The 20,399-nt window shown below is 36.8% G+C and overlaps 1 protein-coding gene across 1 annotated transcript in view; it reads left to right on the plus strand.

The window, feature by feature from the left end:
* The window catches only part of COG5 (component of oligomeric golgi complex 5), a 180,216-nt gene that overhangs the window by 105,175 nt on the left and 54,642 nt on the right, over positions 1-20,399 (plus strand). Inside the window, exons 8-10 of the mRNA XM_027639840.1 lie at positions 10,993-11,158; positions 12,220-12,332; positions 12,427-12,504. Of these exons, the coding sequence (XP_027495641.1) occupies positions 10,993-11,158; positions 12,220-12,332; positions 12,427-12,504 (357 nt within the window). The remainder of the gene's footprint in view (positions 1-10,992; positions 11,159-12,219; positions 12,333-12,426; positions 12,505-20,399) is intronic.

A 20,399-nucleotide genomic window follows, 5' to 3' on the forward strand; every position in this document is an offset into this window, starting at 1 on the left:
AGCTGTTTGCCAAAATCTTTGTATTCTGTTTAGTGACAATTTTATGTGAGGATCGGCTGGATAATTTTTAAATTCACTCCTGGTCCTTTTCTTTGAAGATTCATAACAATTAATTTGGCCAGTTGTCAACCAAACATGAAAACGTAATCTTCAGTTGTAGATGATGTTTTAAATGCATATTAACTTAGAGTTTGATAATGCTTTTTGAAGAATTTGGATAGTGTCACTGGTCCGAAAATTTTAGATACTAAATAAGTTCTAAGAAATTAGGAGCTATGCAGTGTGTGTATGTGAGGGGAAAGAAAAAGAACACTTTAGAAAGCTATTAAAAATGACCTTGTCTTTTAGATCTCCCCATTAAGACTGGTTTGGTTTGATACCAATTCGTAAATGTCATTTGTGATCACTAAAAATTAGTCCTCATAGAATATCCATCGTGAAAACACAGGAATGTTTAATAATATTGAGTTCAGCTTTTTTTGCAGACAGAAATTATTTCAAATTAGAGGCTTCTGCATAGTCTGCTCCTGTGTTCTGGTTGTCCATCTGTTTAGGTGGTTTCTCTGGCCTGGAAACATGTCAACCATTATGTCTTGGACAACTCTGACCACACTGAGAAACTAAAACTGCAGTAAGACTAGATAATACCTACAAGGGCAAGAATGTATCTGATTCTAATACTTTACAGTAATTAATGCAACTATGATAATTGATTCATCTATTTATTTGCAGAGAGACATGGGTCACTGCTATGAACTGCTCAGCTGTGAAAGGCTTTGTAAATAAAATATGCTGTAGGGGTAGAACGGAGGACACTGGGAACAGTATGGAAACTGGAAACTGAATTTTGGGGTTGAAGGTAACTCCAAAGAGAAAGGTGAATGAAAGGAGCTGCTATGAGAACAAGACTACAGAAAGGCTGGAGGATGGACTCAGAGATGGATAAGGTGGAGCTGTGAAATAAGAAGTGATGTTTACTTTGTTACAGATGAAGAAAGGCAGGCTAAGATTAGATCTTGTTGAAAATAGTTGAGGTAAGATTGGAATGAGAACCATGAAGGTTTTTCTATATCAGATATAGCAGTGTTTTAATTACATGTGTCTAGTCATTAAAGAATGAGATTAAATAAGATAGTCGTCTTCCAAAATCTTTGTTCATTCAATGTTTTATACTAAATTGATTAAAATATTTCTGATTTGGTTTAAATAGTCAAAGGTAAAAAGTCCGTATGAAATTCTGCTAAATTCCGGGGATACAGCTGAGCAGAGACTGATCTTGGCTTTGGCTGGGTCTCTGTATAATCCATCCCAGTCTTTTTAATTGGTACTTTTGTGTATCTGTCTTTCTTCAAAACTGAAGCTACTCTGAGGTTCTTTTTCTGCAGATAAGATAGTATGTTATTGTTAAACGCCTCTCCCAGACTGTAATTTTATTTGTGGTTTGTACTGTTGGCTGTTGATTGTTAACAGGTTCTGCAGTAATGCAATTAGATGATCCAAGAAGAACATACAGAGCATTAATAAGCCACATCTGCATAGAGCAGAGTGAAAAATATGATCGACTAGCTATGATACTCATCTAAATAAGATAATATAATTCATTTTACCTCTTTCTCAGGTTAAAAATCTTTGTCTTAATCTTCTTGGAAAAAACCCGATGTTTCATTGTATTCTTGATCTGCTACTCTATGCCACATGAAATTCTGCATTATTGTACATTTGGAGGTGTTCTTATGGTAAAATAGATTTAAACCTTTGGATTAACTTGAAGTGGCACACAGAACTGAACAGCATGTTGCATTAGAAAGGAGAAATCTTGCATCAAAATGGTGCAGTTCTTAGATAATGAACGATGTCCTCTGTGTGGAAGAAGAGGTGCACTTAACTGCTTTTTCTTCTCCTCTTTTACCTCTCTTCTGTCCTTCTGCAGGTAGGACTCCCAATAAATTCCCATTTATGTGAAGGTTTCAAAATGCATTACTGGCTGATAGCTGAAGTGAGGGGTGGGGACTTGCCTTTTTTCGCTAGTAGAACTGGATCCCAGTGCATGTGCGAGCTGCAGGCAAAGCTACATGCAGTATTTCTTTTTCTTTAGATGACTTCAGATTTTTTTTCCTTCATAGTAAAGTTTTTGCATAATATAGCATTGCCCATTTGTTTTCCAAGAGACTGACCATTTATTTTTTAAAAAATACTAGAATTATAAAATGTATTTATTTAAATGTAGAATCTGTAGCAAAAAGACGCCAATCTTGTCACGCTTCTCCCAGTGGACAAATTTACAAGAAGGCCTGGAAGACTGATATTGCTGTCAGGGCATGAGTAACACTACCAGCACTGAAGAAGTGTTTGGTGTGTTTACATGTGCTTACTCTCTTTCAAGCTGACCTCAGTGAAACTCAATGAAAATGACTGCACAAGTCCATTGTTGCATTTTCCTGGAGTGAGAAGAACTAGGAAGGGAAAATGGAGCAGAAAGAATGTTTTCTAGCTCGTTCCTGAGCAACCAATCTCATAAACCCTCCTTTGAGCAAGCAGGTGGATTAGTTCATCTCCAGAGGTCCCTGCCAACCTCAGCTATTCTGTGGTGCTGCAGTTCTTCACCAAATTACCTGCAGACTGTCTTGTAGGTGGGTGATACAATGAATTTGATCTTTGTATTAAGAAGAAAAAAAATATTTTGAAATGTGATCCAACAGCAAATCTGACCTTGATGAAGGTCTGTCTGTAACTGACTATGAAAATATTAACTGAAAAGAATTTAAAATAAAATAACTTCTTAAAGTTCATTCCTTTTAAATACTTGAGGGCACTTCAGGGCTGTTGACAATATATGCACAGATTCCAGAAATGAGATGTCATTTGCATAGGTTATTATTATCTTGTTGCAAAGACTAGCAGGAGACCAAGAAAACTCAGATGGGTTTTGGTAAATATTTAAATCATTCAGAGCATACCATTTAGGATATTCTGTTTGAAATTTTGGGGTTTTTTTGTAAACAGAGAAAAAAAATAACCCTTCAGTAGCTAAGTCCTAATGTTAATTGTTAAGACTGAGTTAAAAGTAAAACCTGACATTTCTGTTTTGTAATGTCTTTGTTCAACCAGCTAATGGAGTGAGCATGTACATAATGATGATGTGAGGTAGGAGAAAACACCTGGTCACAAGCTTCTGTCCAAATATCAGAATTAGTAATGAAATTTTGTGTCCTTATACTTCTTCAGTGATGGGACTTGAGTCGGCAGGTGCAAGTTGAGATTGCACAAGGACAGAAGAGGTGCTGCAACCTTGTCTTCTTTCTGCTCTCTAACCTTCACAGGAAGGGACAGCTGTGTTTTTAATAGAGAGGCCACATCTTCAGATGTGAACTGCTTCATTATTAATAAGGGCTTTAGAGATTGGTCAAGTTGTGTAAGAGGTGAGAGAAACATTTTAAGAAGCCTGATCTGGCTCTAACACCCGCATTTCCTTGTTGCCTGTTAGTTTTTATAATTTTGTATCATTTCTACTCTGAGTTTATACTCTTCCTACAGTCAAATACAACATTGTAGGACAAAATTTGTAATTGTTATGGGCTAGTTGATCTAGCTGATCTGTCCTCAGAGGTGCCAGATACTTTCTTTGAATTTACTGTCACATTGATAGCCTAAGGCTTGGTAAACTTTGGAACACTGCTTGATGTTTCATGAGATAATTCTTTACAACAGTTCCTGATGCCTTTCTGTTCCATTAGCTCTTAGCCATCTGTTGCTTTGATTACACTATTATAGTGAATAAGTGTTTTGGCAAGCTATTTAGCTGTGTTGAAAAATCTTGTTTCTTTGCTTTCTAGTATTTTATTGCTACTGTTTCTTTTTTTTTCCCCCTCAACCTTTGTAGTGCAACGCTTCTTGCTATTTTACTTCTTGCTATTCTAAGAAACAAAAGGCTGACCTAATTTGAGGACATGATTAGGTTTATAACTGTGCTTTATCCCTATTTTCCTTTCATGTGAAAGTCCTTCTACCAGAAGAAGTTGTGTATTCCAAACATGGGCTCACAGAAGGTAGATATTATAACCTAACCATATTTAAATATTTAGCTTTGGGACTCTTGCCTCTTAAGGCTTAAAATGTACTTTTCTAGTCCAGCAAATGTGTTACGTCAGTATTACCTATTACATTTCTGTAGAAAATGATAATATCTTAACCTCTCATTCCTCCCAAAACTGCAAAGGCCAAAACGAGAAGAACTGGAATATCATTAGAAGGAAGCCTGTATTCTTTGGCTTTACATTGTCAATTTGACCTTTTCATTTATTGCTCAGATTTTAGAGATGAACAGAGTAAAAGACAGATGGGATGATAATGAACATAGAGATGTGCTTCCCTAAGTAGGCTCATTTTCAGGAGTAGTGATATACCAATTAATTTTTTTGAGGCATGGACTTTTGGAAATGAAATAAAATGCTGTTTTTACACTGCAGCTGAATTTCATTGCCATTTAATTTCTACTTTTAGATTTTTGTTACTTTTTCTTGAAATTAAAATAGCTGAGCGATATCTCAAAGCAAGAATTCCAACAATTCTTAGTAAATTATTAGTTCTACTCAGTAGGTCATTTTGTCTTGACTGTGACTGAGGTGGCCAAATTTTCTTCACTGCTTACCTACCTGTTTGAGCTCTTTAAATTGAACTGCAGCTTTTTTTGGAGTAACTTCTTATTCTTTCACTTTTGATGTCTGTAAGAAATGACTAAGAACTACTTGTAATTGGTAGCTTCAAGTGCTTACAAACGTTTCTCAATCCCTTGATCTTCAAGTAGTACTAGTCATTATTTATAGGAAAATTATTTGAAGAAGGCAGCGTGTTGTAATGGTAGCAAGGCAGGGAGAAGGGACAAATACTATAAAGCAAGATCTGACTGGGAATTTTCGGTCTCATAAAGGGGTCCCTTTTGGACCTTATAAAGCTTACTGTGTTGGAAATAGCAACTGCTCTCTCATACAAATAAAATGAGCTGTGTGAAGTAAACTTAGAAAAGTAACTGAAATAGTTCCCAATATAGCAAATCTTCTATCAAATGAAATTAGTTAATATTAAGTGCCAGTCGAAGATACTCAGAGGTATAATCTGGAAACTGTTTTTGCACTTACTCTGGAAAGACTGTAATAGCCTTTTGTATTCCCTGTCAGAGAATATACATTAATTTATCAACTGGTTATTTCAATGTCTGTCCTGTTCTATGGTTACTGTGTTTTAATGCAGATTATTTCTTGATGGCAAGGGAATGTTGTGGTATTTCTTGCTTGCCATGTTGTCAGACCACTCTGTTTAAGTGATTCCTGGACTAATTAGTAATTATGGATCTTCCTTCAGCTAAGCAACATATATAATTCTTTTTGTGGTGTGTTACACTTTTACTGCTTGCATATGGGACATGGTAAACGTTTTACTATATGAGAGGTAAGGATGTGGCAGCACACTAAAATCACAGCTGTTGAGTAGTGTATATACATACATACATATGCATAGGGGTGTGTGTGTGTGTGTGTATAGTGAAAATTTTCATTTGAATTCCTGCCACAGCCTTTCCTGAACAGGGTCATCAGTTCCCTGCAGAATGATATTCAGTCAGAGTCACTGTTCTGATTTTAATAAGCAAAATAGAAATGTTCTTGTGTACATTGGTAGCTATGGAACATAATTTCTAAGTGAGGAACTAGTCTGAGTGTGACTTCTCTGTATGCAGTCCTTCCAAACTGAAACGTGAAAGAGCATTTCCTTGGAGAGCTGTTCTGATTATCGGTAGTGGAGGTACTTGTGAAATTTAACTACATGAAAGTTAACAATTAGTTACATTTGTAACACTACTTCTTCATGAAAGTTGTAGTAATTGTCACAGATAGTATTGACTGTAAATATTTTTGCCAATTAACACGTCTTCATTCGAGAGGGAAGTTGATAATCCACAGAGATGAAAACCATCAGGCATGGGATCTTAGGGACAGATTTTCACTGGATAAAGAAATAATGATGTGAAGTTCCCTAAGACAGAGCTGAGTGGAGAAGAAAGATCCACATGGTGAGTCTGATACCCTGAGAAGTTGGAGTGTGAGTTTGGGAGCTGTGTCTGTAGCACTGGAGCCAGTCAGTTTTGCCTGTCATTCAAGTTTCTTGGTTTTAGTTTGACCTTATGCTAGGAATCTTCCTCTCCCCAAATTAGCTCAGTGTCATTACCACGCTCCCTTGTGAGAACCAGGCTTGCTCATCCAAGCTGCGTTTCTAATGATGAAAAAGAATCTTGCTTTTTTTTAGCCATGCTTTTGTGAGTTTGTTCTGATAACACTAGTGGCAATTGTAAAATAAAAGATTACAATCTTAGACATTATACAATAGTTACAATATTGGCAGTTGATGGAAAAAAAATTACTTGGTTCCCTCTTAGGAGGTATTTTCAAATTAGAATTGCAATATGTATTTATTTAAATCTCTAATTACGTTTCTATTTAGTCTTCACAGGGTTATTATCTTTGTGGGAAAGGAAGTGATCAAAAGGGGTTCTGCTGTGCAGAATGACTGTAACTGTCATGCTGGCCTGGACAGCATCTTCTGGGTTATTGAGTCTGGTCGCCTGCTTTTGAAAACAGCCACGTGATATAATTGTGAAAAACACACATTTGTACTAATGATTGCATGACACTTATTCTTCTGCTTGTCTGTGATTGTCTAAAGGACCAAATGGGATGAGATGGGATAAAATGAATCAAAAATTATGTTAATAAAATGAACAGTTCTCATTGATAGGGAAAATGAGCAAATGTATCTGGTATAAACATCTCTTCAGAGCTGCTGCTGAATGAGTATCTTTACGTTTTGCTAAAACATAAATTGAAGTACCCAGGCCTTTTTTTCAAGTGGTGGCTGATACCACCCTTGTGACCAAGCTATTTAATGCATTCCCTGATGGATGCTGAGAAACCTTGATGTTTTAAAATATTTGAGAGAGTTTTTCATGGTAGAACTAGCTTTTGAGCAAGTTGATTTTTCTTTTATTTCCTTCATATGTTGAACTGGTGATTCACTGAGCCTTCTTAAGCACTTAAATTTGTGGAATTCAGTTTCAATGTATCTGTAACATATTATGTTATGACATGCCAGATGGAGAAGTGCTTTGAGTGGAGAAGGGTATTATTGGTGGACTTAACGCTATCACTCCTTAACTCCCTGATTCATTATGATTTTTGCAATCTGAGGATCACTGTTGTTAATCTTTGAGTAGTTAGTGTTGTAGGCTTACAGTTTGTGGGGTCATTGTTTTATTTCACTTGTGTATGGTTGTGTGTATGCACTTTATATTATGCTCTGTTACTAACATATTACTAAATGCTGTTCTGTTTTTCTTTGCCCCCTGCTCTCTTGATTGCCATAGGTTAAAGTTTATAGCATATGTACAAATTTTTTTACTATACTAATTTGTTGTGTAAAAGGGTTTTTTGTTGTAAGATACGACCTTGTGAGAAGCAGAAATGAGTCTTGCTGTTGCTCTAACTATCCACACATTTTTACAAAGTAGAACCAATCTGCTTTGTGTTTGGTAAAAACTACTACTTCTGAGTCTTTATTTATAAAATAAGACACTTAAAGCAAAGAGTAACATAGGATTTTATAGACAGAAATTCTAAGAAGAACACTTTAAAATTGCTAAGTGTAGTTGCCTGCAGTGGTAGACAACTTGGTTATGAAATACTGCTGATGAACTCATTAAGTTCCATTTCAAAAATAGTTATATTATTTTCCCTATTGTTCCTGTTGGATGGCTGTTCTGAATATTATTCTCTGATGTGATTCCATTTTCCATTGTAAATCACTGTTGTAGTCAGTTCTTTTTAACTCTGAATGCATGTTTTCCATTTGATAAAAATTGTGTCAGTCCTCTGAATCTCAGAACTGTTTAGCTTTAAGCTTTGTCAAATAGAAGGAAAATATTAGGGACAAATTCTTATCAATAAAATCTGTTAGTAGTGGCAAATTCTGTAATACTGGTTCACTACTTTTTGTACAGTGTGTATTACTGATAAACAGTTTAATTTTAAGGTGTGTATGCAAGCATGAAAATACAATCATTTGTTTCCTTCCTGCTCTTCAGTGTTCTCTTTTCACATAAATTTTTTTCCCAAGAGATGCTTCATTTTTTTTTAGCATATTGTCTAAACCTAGAAACTAGCTGTGCATAAAAATTGCCATTCTCTGAGGATTAGTCTTAAACCAGCAATGGACTGTTACATAGCCTGTATGGGGCATATGAAACAAAAACTGTTTTTTAAGGTGAGAAAACTACTATATATGAAACAAAAAAAAAAAAGACACTTTCCATTGTCAGGAATTTGATGTATCTCTAGTTCCTGTTATGCAAGGTGAATACATGAGCTAGAATCCCTCTATCTGTGACCATGTCCACAATTTAAAGCAAATAAGAAATAGGTCTCCTGCATAATCTTTGTTCCATTCTGATTTTGGTATTAGATTTGGAAGACACTTTGAGTGAATAGCAGGTTTCCTATAATGATGTGTTTTGGTTTGACAACCTTTGGCTAAAACCAGTTCTTTTGAGATGTCGTTCAGGCTCTGTCAGAGCATGGTTTTGTGTCTTTCCTGACACAGCAGTAGCTGCAGAGTTAGTTTGCTGAACTATGATATGGGACTTATAAGATTTGTCTTTTGCTTGCAATTATTTGTGCCTGTACTGCCTGTTTGACAGGAAAATAAATATGTGGCCATTGATTATTCAAGGCTGGATAGTGCCCAGCTCACCCTTTGATGCTGTTCTACTATTTTTTTGGTTATTTTATATATGAACATTAGAGCCTGACTGAAATCTGGTTGACTGCTTTCTCTTACTGGAGTAGTAAGGTATTGATTTTGTATTACTGACTCTCTACCTGGTTTTATAATTTTGTAAATATTCTGTAAAAATTAGAACAATTTAGAAAAGGCTGATAAATGAGGTGTGTCTTTTCTATGTTTGATTTCTTCCTTTCAGTTTCATTCTCATTCTTCCTTCCAGAGTCTTTTCATTCTATTCCCCATCCTCTTCCCATTTATATTTTCTTTCTCTTGTTCATTCTGTCCCCAAGTTCCCTCCTTGCATTATACTACTCTTCATTTTCTGACATCCCATTAATCTTCCAGTCTTTATGGCTTACTTTCCCACCTCCACAAGCACACCCACAGGATGCTTAGAAATTTTACAGCATACCCAGTTGTCAAAAAACTAAACGTACAAGTCCCAGACCCGTAATACTATGCTGGGAATGCTCATTAACTCCCACACTGTTTGCAAAAAGAAACCAGTACAGTTAGTATAAGGTCTGCAAACCATAATATTCCACTAATATGCCTAATATTCCACTAAACCTGGAAACTCCTCACTGGAGCTGGAGAAGAAGATGGGATCTGGCTTTTTTGCTTCAACTGTGCTTCTGATTTTTTCCAGAAACCCTAGAAAGAGTGACATGAACGTGTAGTTATAGTGGTGTGACCTCTGAAACATAAGGTTTGAGGAGAACACATTGTTCACCAAGGGGTCAGGAAACCTGTTGCAGTAGGTGGATGTACCAGCCAGTGTATCCTCAGCACAGAAGCTGCATTATGTCTTTACTGCCCTGGTTTCAGTGCTAATTGGAAGGTAGATGGTCACACCCTCTTTCTTTGACTCAGAAGTGTGTGTCTGAAAAAAACTGTGACCTGGAGAAGATGAAGCAGAGTTGTGTTGGTTCTGCAGCAGACCCTTTCAATGTTAGTGGCTCTACTGCTGCAGCCACAAGCAGGAAGAAAGCAATGGTGAAAGGTCTCGCTGCCGAAGCTGAAATGGACTTGGTAGTGAGAAGTGCCTGTGGTCTCAGATGCTTCTGTCCAGTCTGGGTGCCAGGATTTCTGTCAGACCACGTTCTTTACTGCTGGCAGAAGTCACTTAAAAAAATGACAAAAGACTGCGTCTCTAATGTGTGTATGATCAACTGATCGCCCCCTCCAATAATTGCCTGTGAATGCTAATTAAAAAAGCAGTATTGAGTGTATGGATGACAGTGCTTAGTTTTCAAAGGCAATAATTTGAGGTTTTTCTCTTGCTAAATAGCACCCATGCCAGTGTTTAGTGTTGCTCAGTAGAATTATCATCAGATTCAATCTTAATCAAAGGTCTCTTAAACAGTGGACTTGAACAGTTTTGGGGTAGTTTTCGCTCTCCTGTGTTGATTTTTTGTTTGTTGGTTTGGGGGTTTTTTTTTTGTTTGGTTTGGTTTGGTTTTTTGTTTGGTTTTGTTTTATTTTTGTTTGGTTTGGTTTTTTGTTGTTGTGGTTTTTTGTTGTTGTTGTTTGTTTTTTGGTTTTTGTGGTTTTTTTAGGCTTTGGAAATAATCACTGTGTTGCTTTGTATTCTTAATTCTGCTGTGAGGAAGATGAAGTTATAATCAGTGTTAGAAGTGTAGAGATACAAGCTTAAATTCTACAGTAGTCAGTAGTAGGGGCTTGACCTGCTTGCTTCTGCTTATCCTTCATTAATACTTCTTTTTAAGTATCACATTTAATTAACTATTCGGTACTTAACTGACAGTTAACAAACACTGCATGTTAAAACAATATTACTGGCTACACCATAGCTGCACACAGCTGTGCTCTAACCCCAGAATTACTGGATCAATCACTGATAACCACCCCAGGTTAGGTATTGCCAGCTGTGTCTCCAGTTCCTTTTTTTCCGTTTGTTGTATTCAGAGGATAGCACCAAAGGAAGCCAAGTAAAGCATTGCTAAGCAATCAAAGGAAATCAGTCCTCTCCTTTACCCTCTATTCTCTGTTACTCAGTAAGGGTGCTGGTTACTTAAATGAGATGAATTAGCAGAACTGAACTTAAAAGTTGAACTTACCCACGAAAACGATGCCTCCTCATGGATAAAAGCCTCCAATACTACAGTTAAAGAACAGTTATGTTTTAATATGTTCTTTTTCCAGAATCCTACTCAAGTGGGAACTGCTCTTCAGGTTTTCCATAACCTTGGGACTTTGAAGGATACCATTGCTAATGTGGTGGATGGATACTGTGCAGTTCTGGAGGAGAACATAAAAAATGCTTTGGATATCAAAGTATTGACCCAACCATCTCAAACTGTTACAAGAGGTGCGATACTTGTTTTACAGAGAATGTCTGATTTTTTTTGACAGGAGTACAATATGTTGTCAAATGGAAGAAACTGTCACATCCAAGCCTGTTATAGGAATGTTTCACTGCTTGCTTTAGCCAGTAGAGGGTGGGAGTAGGCATATCTCAGAAATCATCTAATTTGGCTTTGTAAGACAAAATTGGGTCTGTCTATTATGGGGCTCAGAGTTTTACCTTTATTCCTCCCTGTCTCTCTCTACTAACTTGCCTGGAAAATTGTCCTCATTGGTTTACAACTTTGCAGCATTTTCTTAGCAGTTTCTCATGGAAATTACTCTCTGCTTTCTTTGTATTGGTGGGAGAATCACAGATAGAATTTATTTGCAAGGAGTGGAAGAAGCCTGCAACTACATTGTGATGCTTCTGTCAGATAGAAGTTGTTTCAAAGCAGAATATTCAATATGAAGGAATGTTGCACTATTTAACCTTTAGTTCCCAGTTACCTCAGATACCAAAGAATACTGAGGAATTGGGTGGGCAGGCAAATTTGAACTTTGGCAATATGAATATCTAAATTTTTAAAAAAAAAAGTTTTGCAACAAGCTGGGGGTCCAAAAATGTAATAAAGAAATGCAGCCCCTCTGAAGGGAAGTGATGGTTTAGAGGCTGCATGCCCTCCAGCTGGAATATCTCTTCTTTTAGAGTTGATCTATGCCTTTAAGTACTGAGCTGGTAATTACCTATATTTTTCACAGCTGGTCTGTCTGCCATTCACTTTGGTATTGCATCCTGCACAACTGCTCACTGGCATTACCTTGGTGTTTCTGTGGAGGTCTGAATTATAGAGCATGTAACAGTGACAAACACTGAAATATCTCCACTGATCTTCAGAGTTTAGTTGACTTCTCAATTGAGAAAACTGAGGCCATTCACAAAGCTCTATTCTGAAACTATTTTAGGCTACTTGATTTAAAAAAATAAGTCTTTGTCAAAGTGCCCAGAGATCTATATTTTTAATATTTTAATTTTCACATGTAAAAGCTGCAACGTGCTGCTTTGTGTTTTTAAAAACCATTTAGGTGGCCCAGGTAGAGCTGCTATGCCAACACCTGGGAACACAGCAGCTTTCCGAGCAGCCCTCTGGACAAACATGGAGAAACTCATGGATCAGATCTGTGCTGCATGTGGACAGGTACTCTGTAGTTAATTCCTGTTTGTCTGGTCATGCAGTTTTGGGTATAAGAATTCAGGTGTTACTTCTCCTCTCGATAAATTCTTTTTTACAGGTGCAGCATTTGCAGAAAGTATTGACAAAGAAAAGAGATCCTGTGTCACATGTCTGCTTCATAGAGGAAATAGTTAAGGTAAAGTTTTAATTTAGCTTAATATACTTTAGTAATTCTGTTAAGGAAAATGTGGTGAGAGAATGGTTTTGTTTACAATTTTACAGTTCCATATTTTTTTTTAAATTAAATCGATGGAAAAGTGTTGAAAGTCAAACTAACATTGAAAGATATATTTGTGGTCTGTGGGTTATTTCTGTAGGATATAAACATGTTCTTTTTGTAGTAATTTCTTTTGTTTTGTTTTAAAGGGAGCTGATAAGGCACCACTGTCAGTTTTTATTATGGATCATTAATGTCATTCCCTAATACCATGTGATTTGAGTAATTAATTAAGTCTGTTAGTTTGCATAGGAGGACGTGTCTTCATCCATCACTTTCAGCCATCTGTTTCTCACTTCTTGACAATTTCTTCCTTGAAAAATAATCATGGCTGTTCTTTTGAATACCTATTATTTCCATTCAGTTGCGTTGCTTTATATTCATATTTGGGATAAATTGATTAATGACCTCCTTTAGTGTTAGGAACAGGATTACTTAAACTATCTCATCTACCTTTGTAAAAACAGTGTTCCTGCTGACATCTCTTTTTCAAGAGTGTTACTGGGTTTTTAATTTACATTGACTACATTTTCGAAGTATCTTCGGGAAGCTGTTCATATGCAAACGTGGTCTTCTCAACAGTGAAAGCAAATAATGAAGGTTAAATACAGCGTTTAATTTTATCTCTGTTAAGCCCATCTCCAGAAGACGTTGCACAGAGAATCACTTTTTTATGAGACCCTTCAAGCTTCTCTTTCTGTTTAAAACAAAACAAAACAAAAACCACCACCAACAAAAATAAAACCTAACAAAAAAAAACCCCCACAAAACTCCTCAAAAAGTTTATAAACTTTTAGCGTATTTTCTTCATTAAAAGGTTTAATCTGGCAAAAAATATTTATTGCTGCCTGGATGGATTGGCCTGTCAGTGGATCAGCAGGTTTAGAGAGAAACAGAGAAACCTGGAGACAGACTAGAAACTTGAAAGGCTCAGAAAGAGTTTGTATGGGAAGGGAACTTAGAAAAATGATCTGTCGGTGTTCCTGAGTGCGTCCCACCCTGTGCCTGTGCTTCTCACTTTCACTCTTCCTTTCCATAGAACAGCACTTGAAAAGGAGTTTTTCCAGTTGTTGAAGTTGATAATAGAGGGAGGCCAAAGGAAATATTTTATCAACCTGGAGAATAAATGCACAGGGAAAATGCATCTCATTAGAAGCAGAGTAAGGAAAAACTCATTAGAAGATAAAAGGCTTTTGGGTTGTCATATGCTAAGCATGTTCCATGATCTCTCTGATTACCCTTCCTTCCCGTTAACTTCATATTGCAGGATTGCATCGAAGTGACAAATTTTATTTCCCAAATAAAATCCATCTATTTATTTCTCCACAGTTATCACTCTTCCAATTACTTTGCTCTTCAGTGGGTGTTTTGGTGTAGTATAACACCAAGCTGGACATTGCCATTCTCAGTGATACCACTGAGGAGGAGCAGTACATCCTAATCTGATGTTCTGCTAGCAGAACTCTCTCAGCATGACACAGTACTGCTGATGGCACTGATGCTTTACTTACTTCTTGCCTGAGATGGTTCAGAGTACAGCACACTTTTTTTCTTGGACATTCTCACAGTTACACCATTTGTTCTAGTGTTCTCTGGAAAAAGGTACAGCACCAGTGTGCAGATGAGTGAGGTCACATCAAACAGTAGAGGTGTTTTTAGGCAAAACCATACAAGTACTACATGCTGCTGAAATTCAAGAGCATATGTGCAGATGGCTGTATGGGAGAGTATGAATTGTTTTGTACATTGAAAATAGATATAAATAAAAAATTGGTGGTTTGCCATTTACTAATGAAGATTCCCTCCATTAAACCAAACTGAAACATGCTTTTGTCAGCAAATGTTTTGGAGAGGGAGAAAAGTTGGATATTCTTTGTTGTATTCAATTCCATTAATAAACTGAGCAAATGAACAAAACAAACTAAAGGTACTAACATTGTACCCGTTTGCTAGGGCAGCATGCCCACTCCAGAAGATAGGAAAACGAATCATCTACTCTACAGTCTGTGCACTAATTACTGTTACTGATGTCAACATTATTATTATAGTCATCTTCTGCAGCAGCTGCAGTACCACTTTGCCTGTCCATCTGCTTCCTTGTTTTGATTACTGCAGTGCAAGTATCATCCTAGGAAGCATAAGAGAGGAGGAGACCCAGCCTTTTTAAAGCACAAGTCCTTTAATAGCAAGGAAGCTACTTGCCTTTTTTTTTTTTTTTGAAGTCATCATTATCCTTTTCTATTGGGGATTTTTTGTGTCTTTCTCTTCACAGATAGCACAGCCTGCAGTTTTTCTAATTTTGTATTATGATCTCAAATATGTGCTTTCTGGCCTTCTAATTACCTGTTACCATAATAACGTTTAGTAGTGTTGTATCATGTTGTATCCAAAAATGTATTTTAAAAACAGTAACAATTAATTAAAGGATTCACAAAAATTCTCTGTTAAAACAAAAAAAAAGGAAGAAAACAAAACAAAATATGACAGATGGAGAAAGTGAGGTACAGAACTTGGAAAATTTATAAATACTGGAGTTCAGCAAGAGGGCAATCACAACACCTGCATCTTTTCTACCCTATGGTTTCTCTTACAGAATTCCCTTTCAGTTTTTTCCAACATCACATGTGTCCAAGAGTTAAGTGATGTACTCAGGCTTACTTGAATATCGTGGAAGAATCTGGAGATTAAATTTATACTGCACTTTTTTCCACTCTTTCCCTTTGCAGACCTAGATTTTGGTATTTTTCCTCTCCACAATAAGAATTTAATGTCATTTTGAAAAGCAATCATGCACTTGATAGTACCTTCTAAAAACTGCTGCATTTCATACTAGTAATGAACTATAGATTCATTATTAATCTGTACATATTAAAATTACATATTTAATTTTTAAAAAATCTGTGAACTATTTAAAGGAGAAATACATTTTGTTTAAGACTGAATGGACATTTTTCTGGGTTTTATGAAAGAAAAAAAGGCCTTTGATGGTTAGATTTTAGTTGAGCAAGGCTAAAATAATTCAGACTTTGTGGAGTTCCGATTTCGAGTTTGGGGGAAAATGAACAGAGCTTTCATTGTATACATTTTTTAAAAAACAGGATTATTGCTTTCATTATGTTAAGGGTAAAAATTAAAATTCCAATTAAAATTTAAATAATGTAAATTTGATATTTTTGTCCATCTGATGACTGGTTATTTATATCACTTCTTTCAGTTGCATAATTCACCTTCAGAGAGCTAATAGGCTACTCCAGTTTATTCTGCTTTATTGCTTCTCTCTTTCAATGTGTGGTGACTAATCCTTCCTCAGCTGTTGTAATACCTAAACTACAATTGACTTCAGAGTAAGTCGCAGCAGAACATATCTTTCTATGACAGCCACCTTCCTAATTAGAGATAAGAGTCCCTCTAAGCCCCTTGTAAAAGAGTTGAAAATGATCTCTGATCCTCATCTATTTTGGGTCCTTCACTCCTACATAGGCATCAGGGAGCAGTTCTGTAAAGTGAGAAGCAGCCTGAAAAGCAGCAAATCATTTTGTAGGGGGGATTTGGGGTGGTCAATAGAAAGGGTGGACTGGGGTCTCTCTGCTGGGCAGAAAGGTACTGACTCCCTGTGAGAGGCCAGATATGCCCTTGATTGCCTTTGGATGTCCCATTTGTTAGCAGCTGAGGCACATCACAAACCCTGTCATTTATGTAAGCCTCTGGGTGAAAAAGTGAGCTGAGAGTTGTAGGGAGTGTTATTATGTACTTTGTGGAGGGCTCTTATCATTGCTTCTGCTGATGAACGTTTGGTGAGTAAGCAGGCTATTTTCCTGAGTTGTCAACACTGGCAATATGAGGTGTTAACGATACAGAAGGAAATGTCCTCAGCATTACATAAGATAAAGAAAATAAATGGAAAATATAGATGTATATTGACAGAGTGCACTTACATTTCACCTTCTTATTTCTCCTCCCCGTCCAAACTTGTTAAAAAATGTTGCTGCTTTGAAATTGTTCAGGTCTATCATCACATATTCACATTCAGTTGACCCAATTAAAAAATAATCCCAAGTGGAAAAAATTGAAAAATAATCTAATTATTGCCTTATGTGAATTCAGAAAATAATATGATTTTCACGTATTATTACAAGTATGTTATTTATTTTTCAGTGTTTTTTGTAGGAGCAGAATTGGATTACTTGCTCATCATTTCTACTGTGATTTCTGTTATTTAAGCAGTAATGTGGTACTTTGTGGAGATCTAAACACAAGTGTATGAGCAGGTTTTTGGTCCACAAAATATCAAAGATACTCTTTATTTCAGACCTAGAAATTGCCCTGCGGAATTCACTTGAAGGATTTTTGAACACTTTCTCAAAAAAACAAGAAGGCCATACCAGTTAAAAGTCCTGATTCTCATTTTAAATGGATCTGTGTGCCCAGACAGACACACTAAAAGTAATTTGATTCTAATTCACATGGGAGGGTCAGAGCCTGTGCAATGGTTTTCTAATGACACTACGCTTTCTCTAGAACTTTAATTCTGTTTCTCTGACAGAAATATGCAGCTGTGAAGAAAAGGAATGCTGTGGAGGTTGTGTGGGTTAGGAGGTAATAATGACCTTCGTTCTTTTTCACTTCTGTTTCGGTGGCGTTTGTGCAAATTGCAGATTGGTGATGACTGGAAATCATTAAGTTGGTTGGTGTTCAGTCAGCCTGCCATTGGAAAAGAAATACATTTACCTGAAGTGCCGCCTTTTATCATCGTTCTTGTCAATCTTACCTGAACAGCTACGGGCTGAGCGGACGTGGTAATGAACCACCCTTTCATCCTTGGAGCGGGGATGGAGTAGTCAAGGTGAAAGCATAGTTTGAATTGAAGCTGTACATACTAAATCACTTCTCGGGGTAGAAGAAAGCTGTCAGATCCCTTGGGTAGCTAACTGGCTTTTGAACATTAAGTTCATTTACTTCCAGTTGATGCATATCTTGCAGGAATATGGAAGGATTAATTAATGGTTTAAGTAGTTTTGAAGATATAGGGCACTGTTTAATACCTAAGTATTTTTGTTCCTTACGTATTAGGTTTTCTGAGGAATCACATAAGAATTCTGGTATTCTACTTGAGAAAATGCACAGTCTTAACTTTATTTTCTAGTTAAGAAGATTATATTTTAAAAAAAAAGCAAAACAGGTTTTGGGTTTTTTTCAGCTGCATAAAGAGACCTTTTTAAAATGTTGCACTACTGCTGGAAGTCTAGAAACTATTACACCTTGGGTATAAACTGATCAACCCAGTGTAATGAAATTCTATGCCCTGCAGTAAAACAAAAAAATCAAGGTCATTTTTAAAATCACAGTGCCATTTATTGACATCTGTTCACCTGTAATGTGTAATGTAAACAACATTAGAAATTTAAATTCACTCTTATTTTAAGAAATTTAATCTTGACTAAGAATAACGAAAAGATTTATTAAAAACACACTAGGAATTTGTCTGTTTCTTTACTGATTAATTGCACTACTGAGGATGATGGCTTTTTGTTCACAGTCTTACATTTGGCAATTGTGTTGCTATAGAAATAGTGCAAATAGATTTCCTTATTTCTGTCCCAAAAGATCTTGCTGTACAAAATTGTTAAATCATTTGTATTGTTGCTTTATTGGCGGAAAAAATATTTAGACTGTCCTTTAAATGTCTTCTGTTTTTAGAGCAATGTTCACAAGTCCCGTGTTTCTTTACGGCGGAGCCTTTGATTACAGATAGAAAACACTGTATATATTAGTATGCAAAGCCTGATTTCAGGAGCCTGCAGCAACTAGCTGCATGGTAATATTCACTATATTGTTTTACATTTCAAAGAGGCTTCACAATAAAGATGTTTTTCACATTCTACTCAAAGTATCAAAATTTTTACAGGGAAAAATAAGTTGGAAGTGATTGTCATGAAGTGGGAGCCAGTTTAGAATCAGTGGGTCAGATTTATTATTTGAATGTTAAAATAGCTATTTTAGACACACACAAATATGATAATTCACAGATGGGAAATTATACTCATTAAGTTCTAAATTTACAGTGTGGAGGAAATAGAGACATTTGTAAAAATAAATATATGTCCTTTCAGCATCTTCTTACATTCTTGTCTTTTACTGAATAAGGGGGGTACTTTCATTCTCATTCCTTGAATTTAGATTTAATGTCAGATACTAAATAGTTATATTAAGAACAGAGCTGAAGAGATTTTATTTCATTTCATTTTAATAATAACAAAGTTAATTAGTAGTTTGATTTTTTTTTTTGTTAAATGAGGTAAGCTGTTCTGTTTTTATGTTTGAGGAGGCTTGAAATCAGTCTTCCAGGATGCAACATTAATATTATTGTGTAGTAACTGAATACAGTTCTTCTAATATCTTTGCTCTGATGGTACTGGTACTCAGCCCACTGTTGTTCAGTGGTTTTACTAACTTACTAGTAGCTGTTAGTAAAAATGGGTTATACTTTTTGAACTGGGAAATCAAATTACTTTCATGTGAGTAAGAAGGGGTTTAGCACATGAATTCTGTCAGTTTGTAGCTTTTTCCATAATCTCACAAGCAGGCAACATTGAATCTAAATTTCAGATCTATACAGCTGAGTAATAATGTCGCTTCACACTATTAACAAGTCTCCTTATGTGCTGTGATACAACACACTAACGATATGAAGACTACTGAAAAAAAAATTAATAGGCAAGTATAATTTCCCCCCAGAGAGCGGTGATCAAAGTATAACAGGAGTTCAGTGGTGAACATAAGGGGTCAATACGGGGTCCATTCCTGTTTAAGACCTTTATTTATGATCTGAATGATGGGGCAGAGTGTACTCTCAGCAGGTTTGCTGATGACACAAAATTGGGAGTAGTGGCTAATGCTCCGGAGGGTCATGCTGCCATCAAGAGGGACCTCAAGAGACTGGAGAAATGGGCTGACAGGAGCCTTATGGAGTTCAACAAGGAAAAGTGCTAAGTCCTGCAGCTGGGAAGCGACCACCCCAGGCACTAGTACGTGCTGGGGGCCACCCAACTGGAAAGCAGCTTGGCAGACAAGAGCCTGGGATCCACCAATTGAACAATGTGCCCTGGTGGCAAAGAAGGTGAATAATATCCTGGGATGCACTAGACAAAGTATTGCCCACAGCTTGAGGAAGCGATCCTTCCCTTTATTCACCATTGGTGATACCACACCTGGAATACTGTGTCCAGCTTTGGGCTCATCAGTGCAGGAGAGACATGGGCACACCAGAGAGAGTCCAACAAAGGGCTGCAAAGATGATGAAGAGGCTGGAGCATCTCTCCTATGAGGAAAGGCTGAGTGAGCTGGAACTGTTCAGCCTGGAGAAGAGAAGGCTTGGGGGATCTCACCAGTGTACACAGATACCTGAAGGGAGGGAGCAGAGAGGGTGGAGCCGGACTCTTCTTATGGTGCCCAGGGACAGGACCAGAGACAATAGGCACAAACTGAAACACAGGAGGTTCCCTCCAAACATCAGGAAACACCTTTTTATGTGAGGGTGACAGAGCCCTGACACAGGTTGCCTAGGGATGTTGTGGAGTCTCCCATCTTGGAAGTGTACAGAAACATCCTGGACACAGTCCAGAGCAGTGAGGTCTAAGTGGCCTTGCTTAAGTAAGGGTGTCCAACCAGATGACCTCCAGAGGTCACTTCCAACTTCAACCATTCTGTGATTTGTTGACTTGCAGCTTAAAATCTCTGCCTAAAAGGCCAGTATGCTGCTTTGAATTTAGCATCTATTAAATATGGACTTTTTCTCTCTTAGACTAGCAAAAGTG

The sequence above is a fragment of the Corapipo altera genome, unplaced genomic scaffold, assembly GCF_003945725.1.
Source record: "Corapipo altera isolate COAL_440 unplaced genomic scaffold, ASM394572v1 1b, whole genome shotgun sequence".
Classification (NCBI taxonomy): domain Eukaryota; kingdom Metazoa; phylum Chordata; class Aves; order Passeriformes; family Pipridae; genus Corapipo; species Corapipo altera.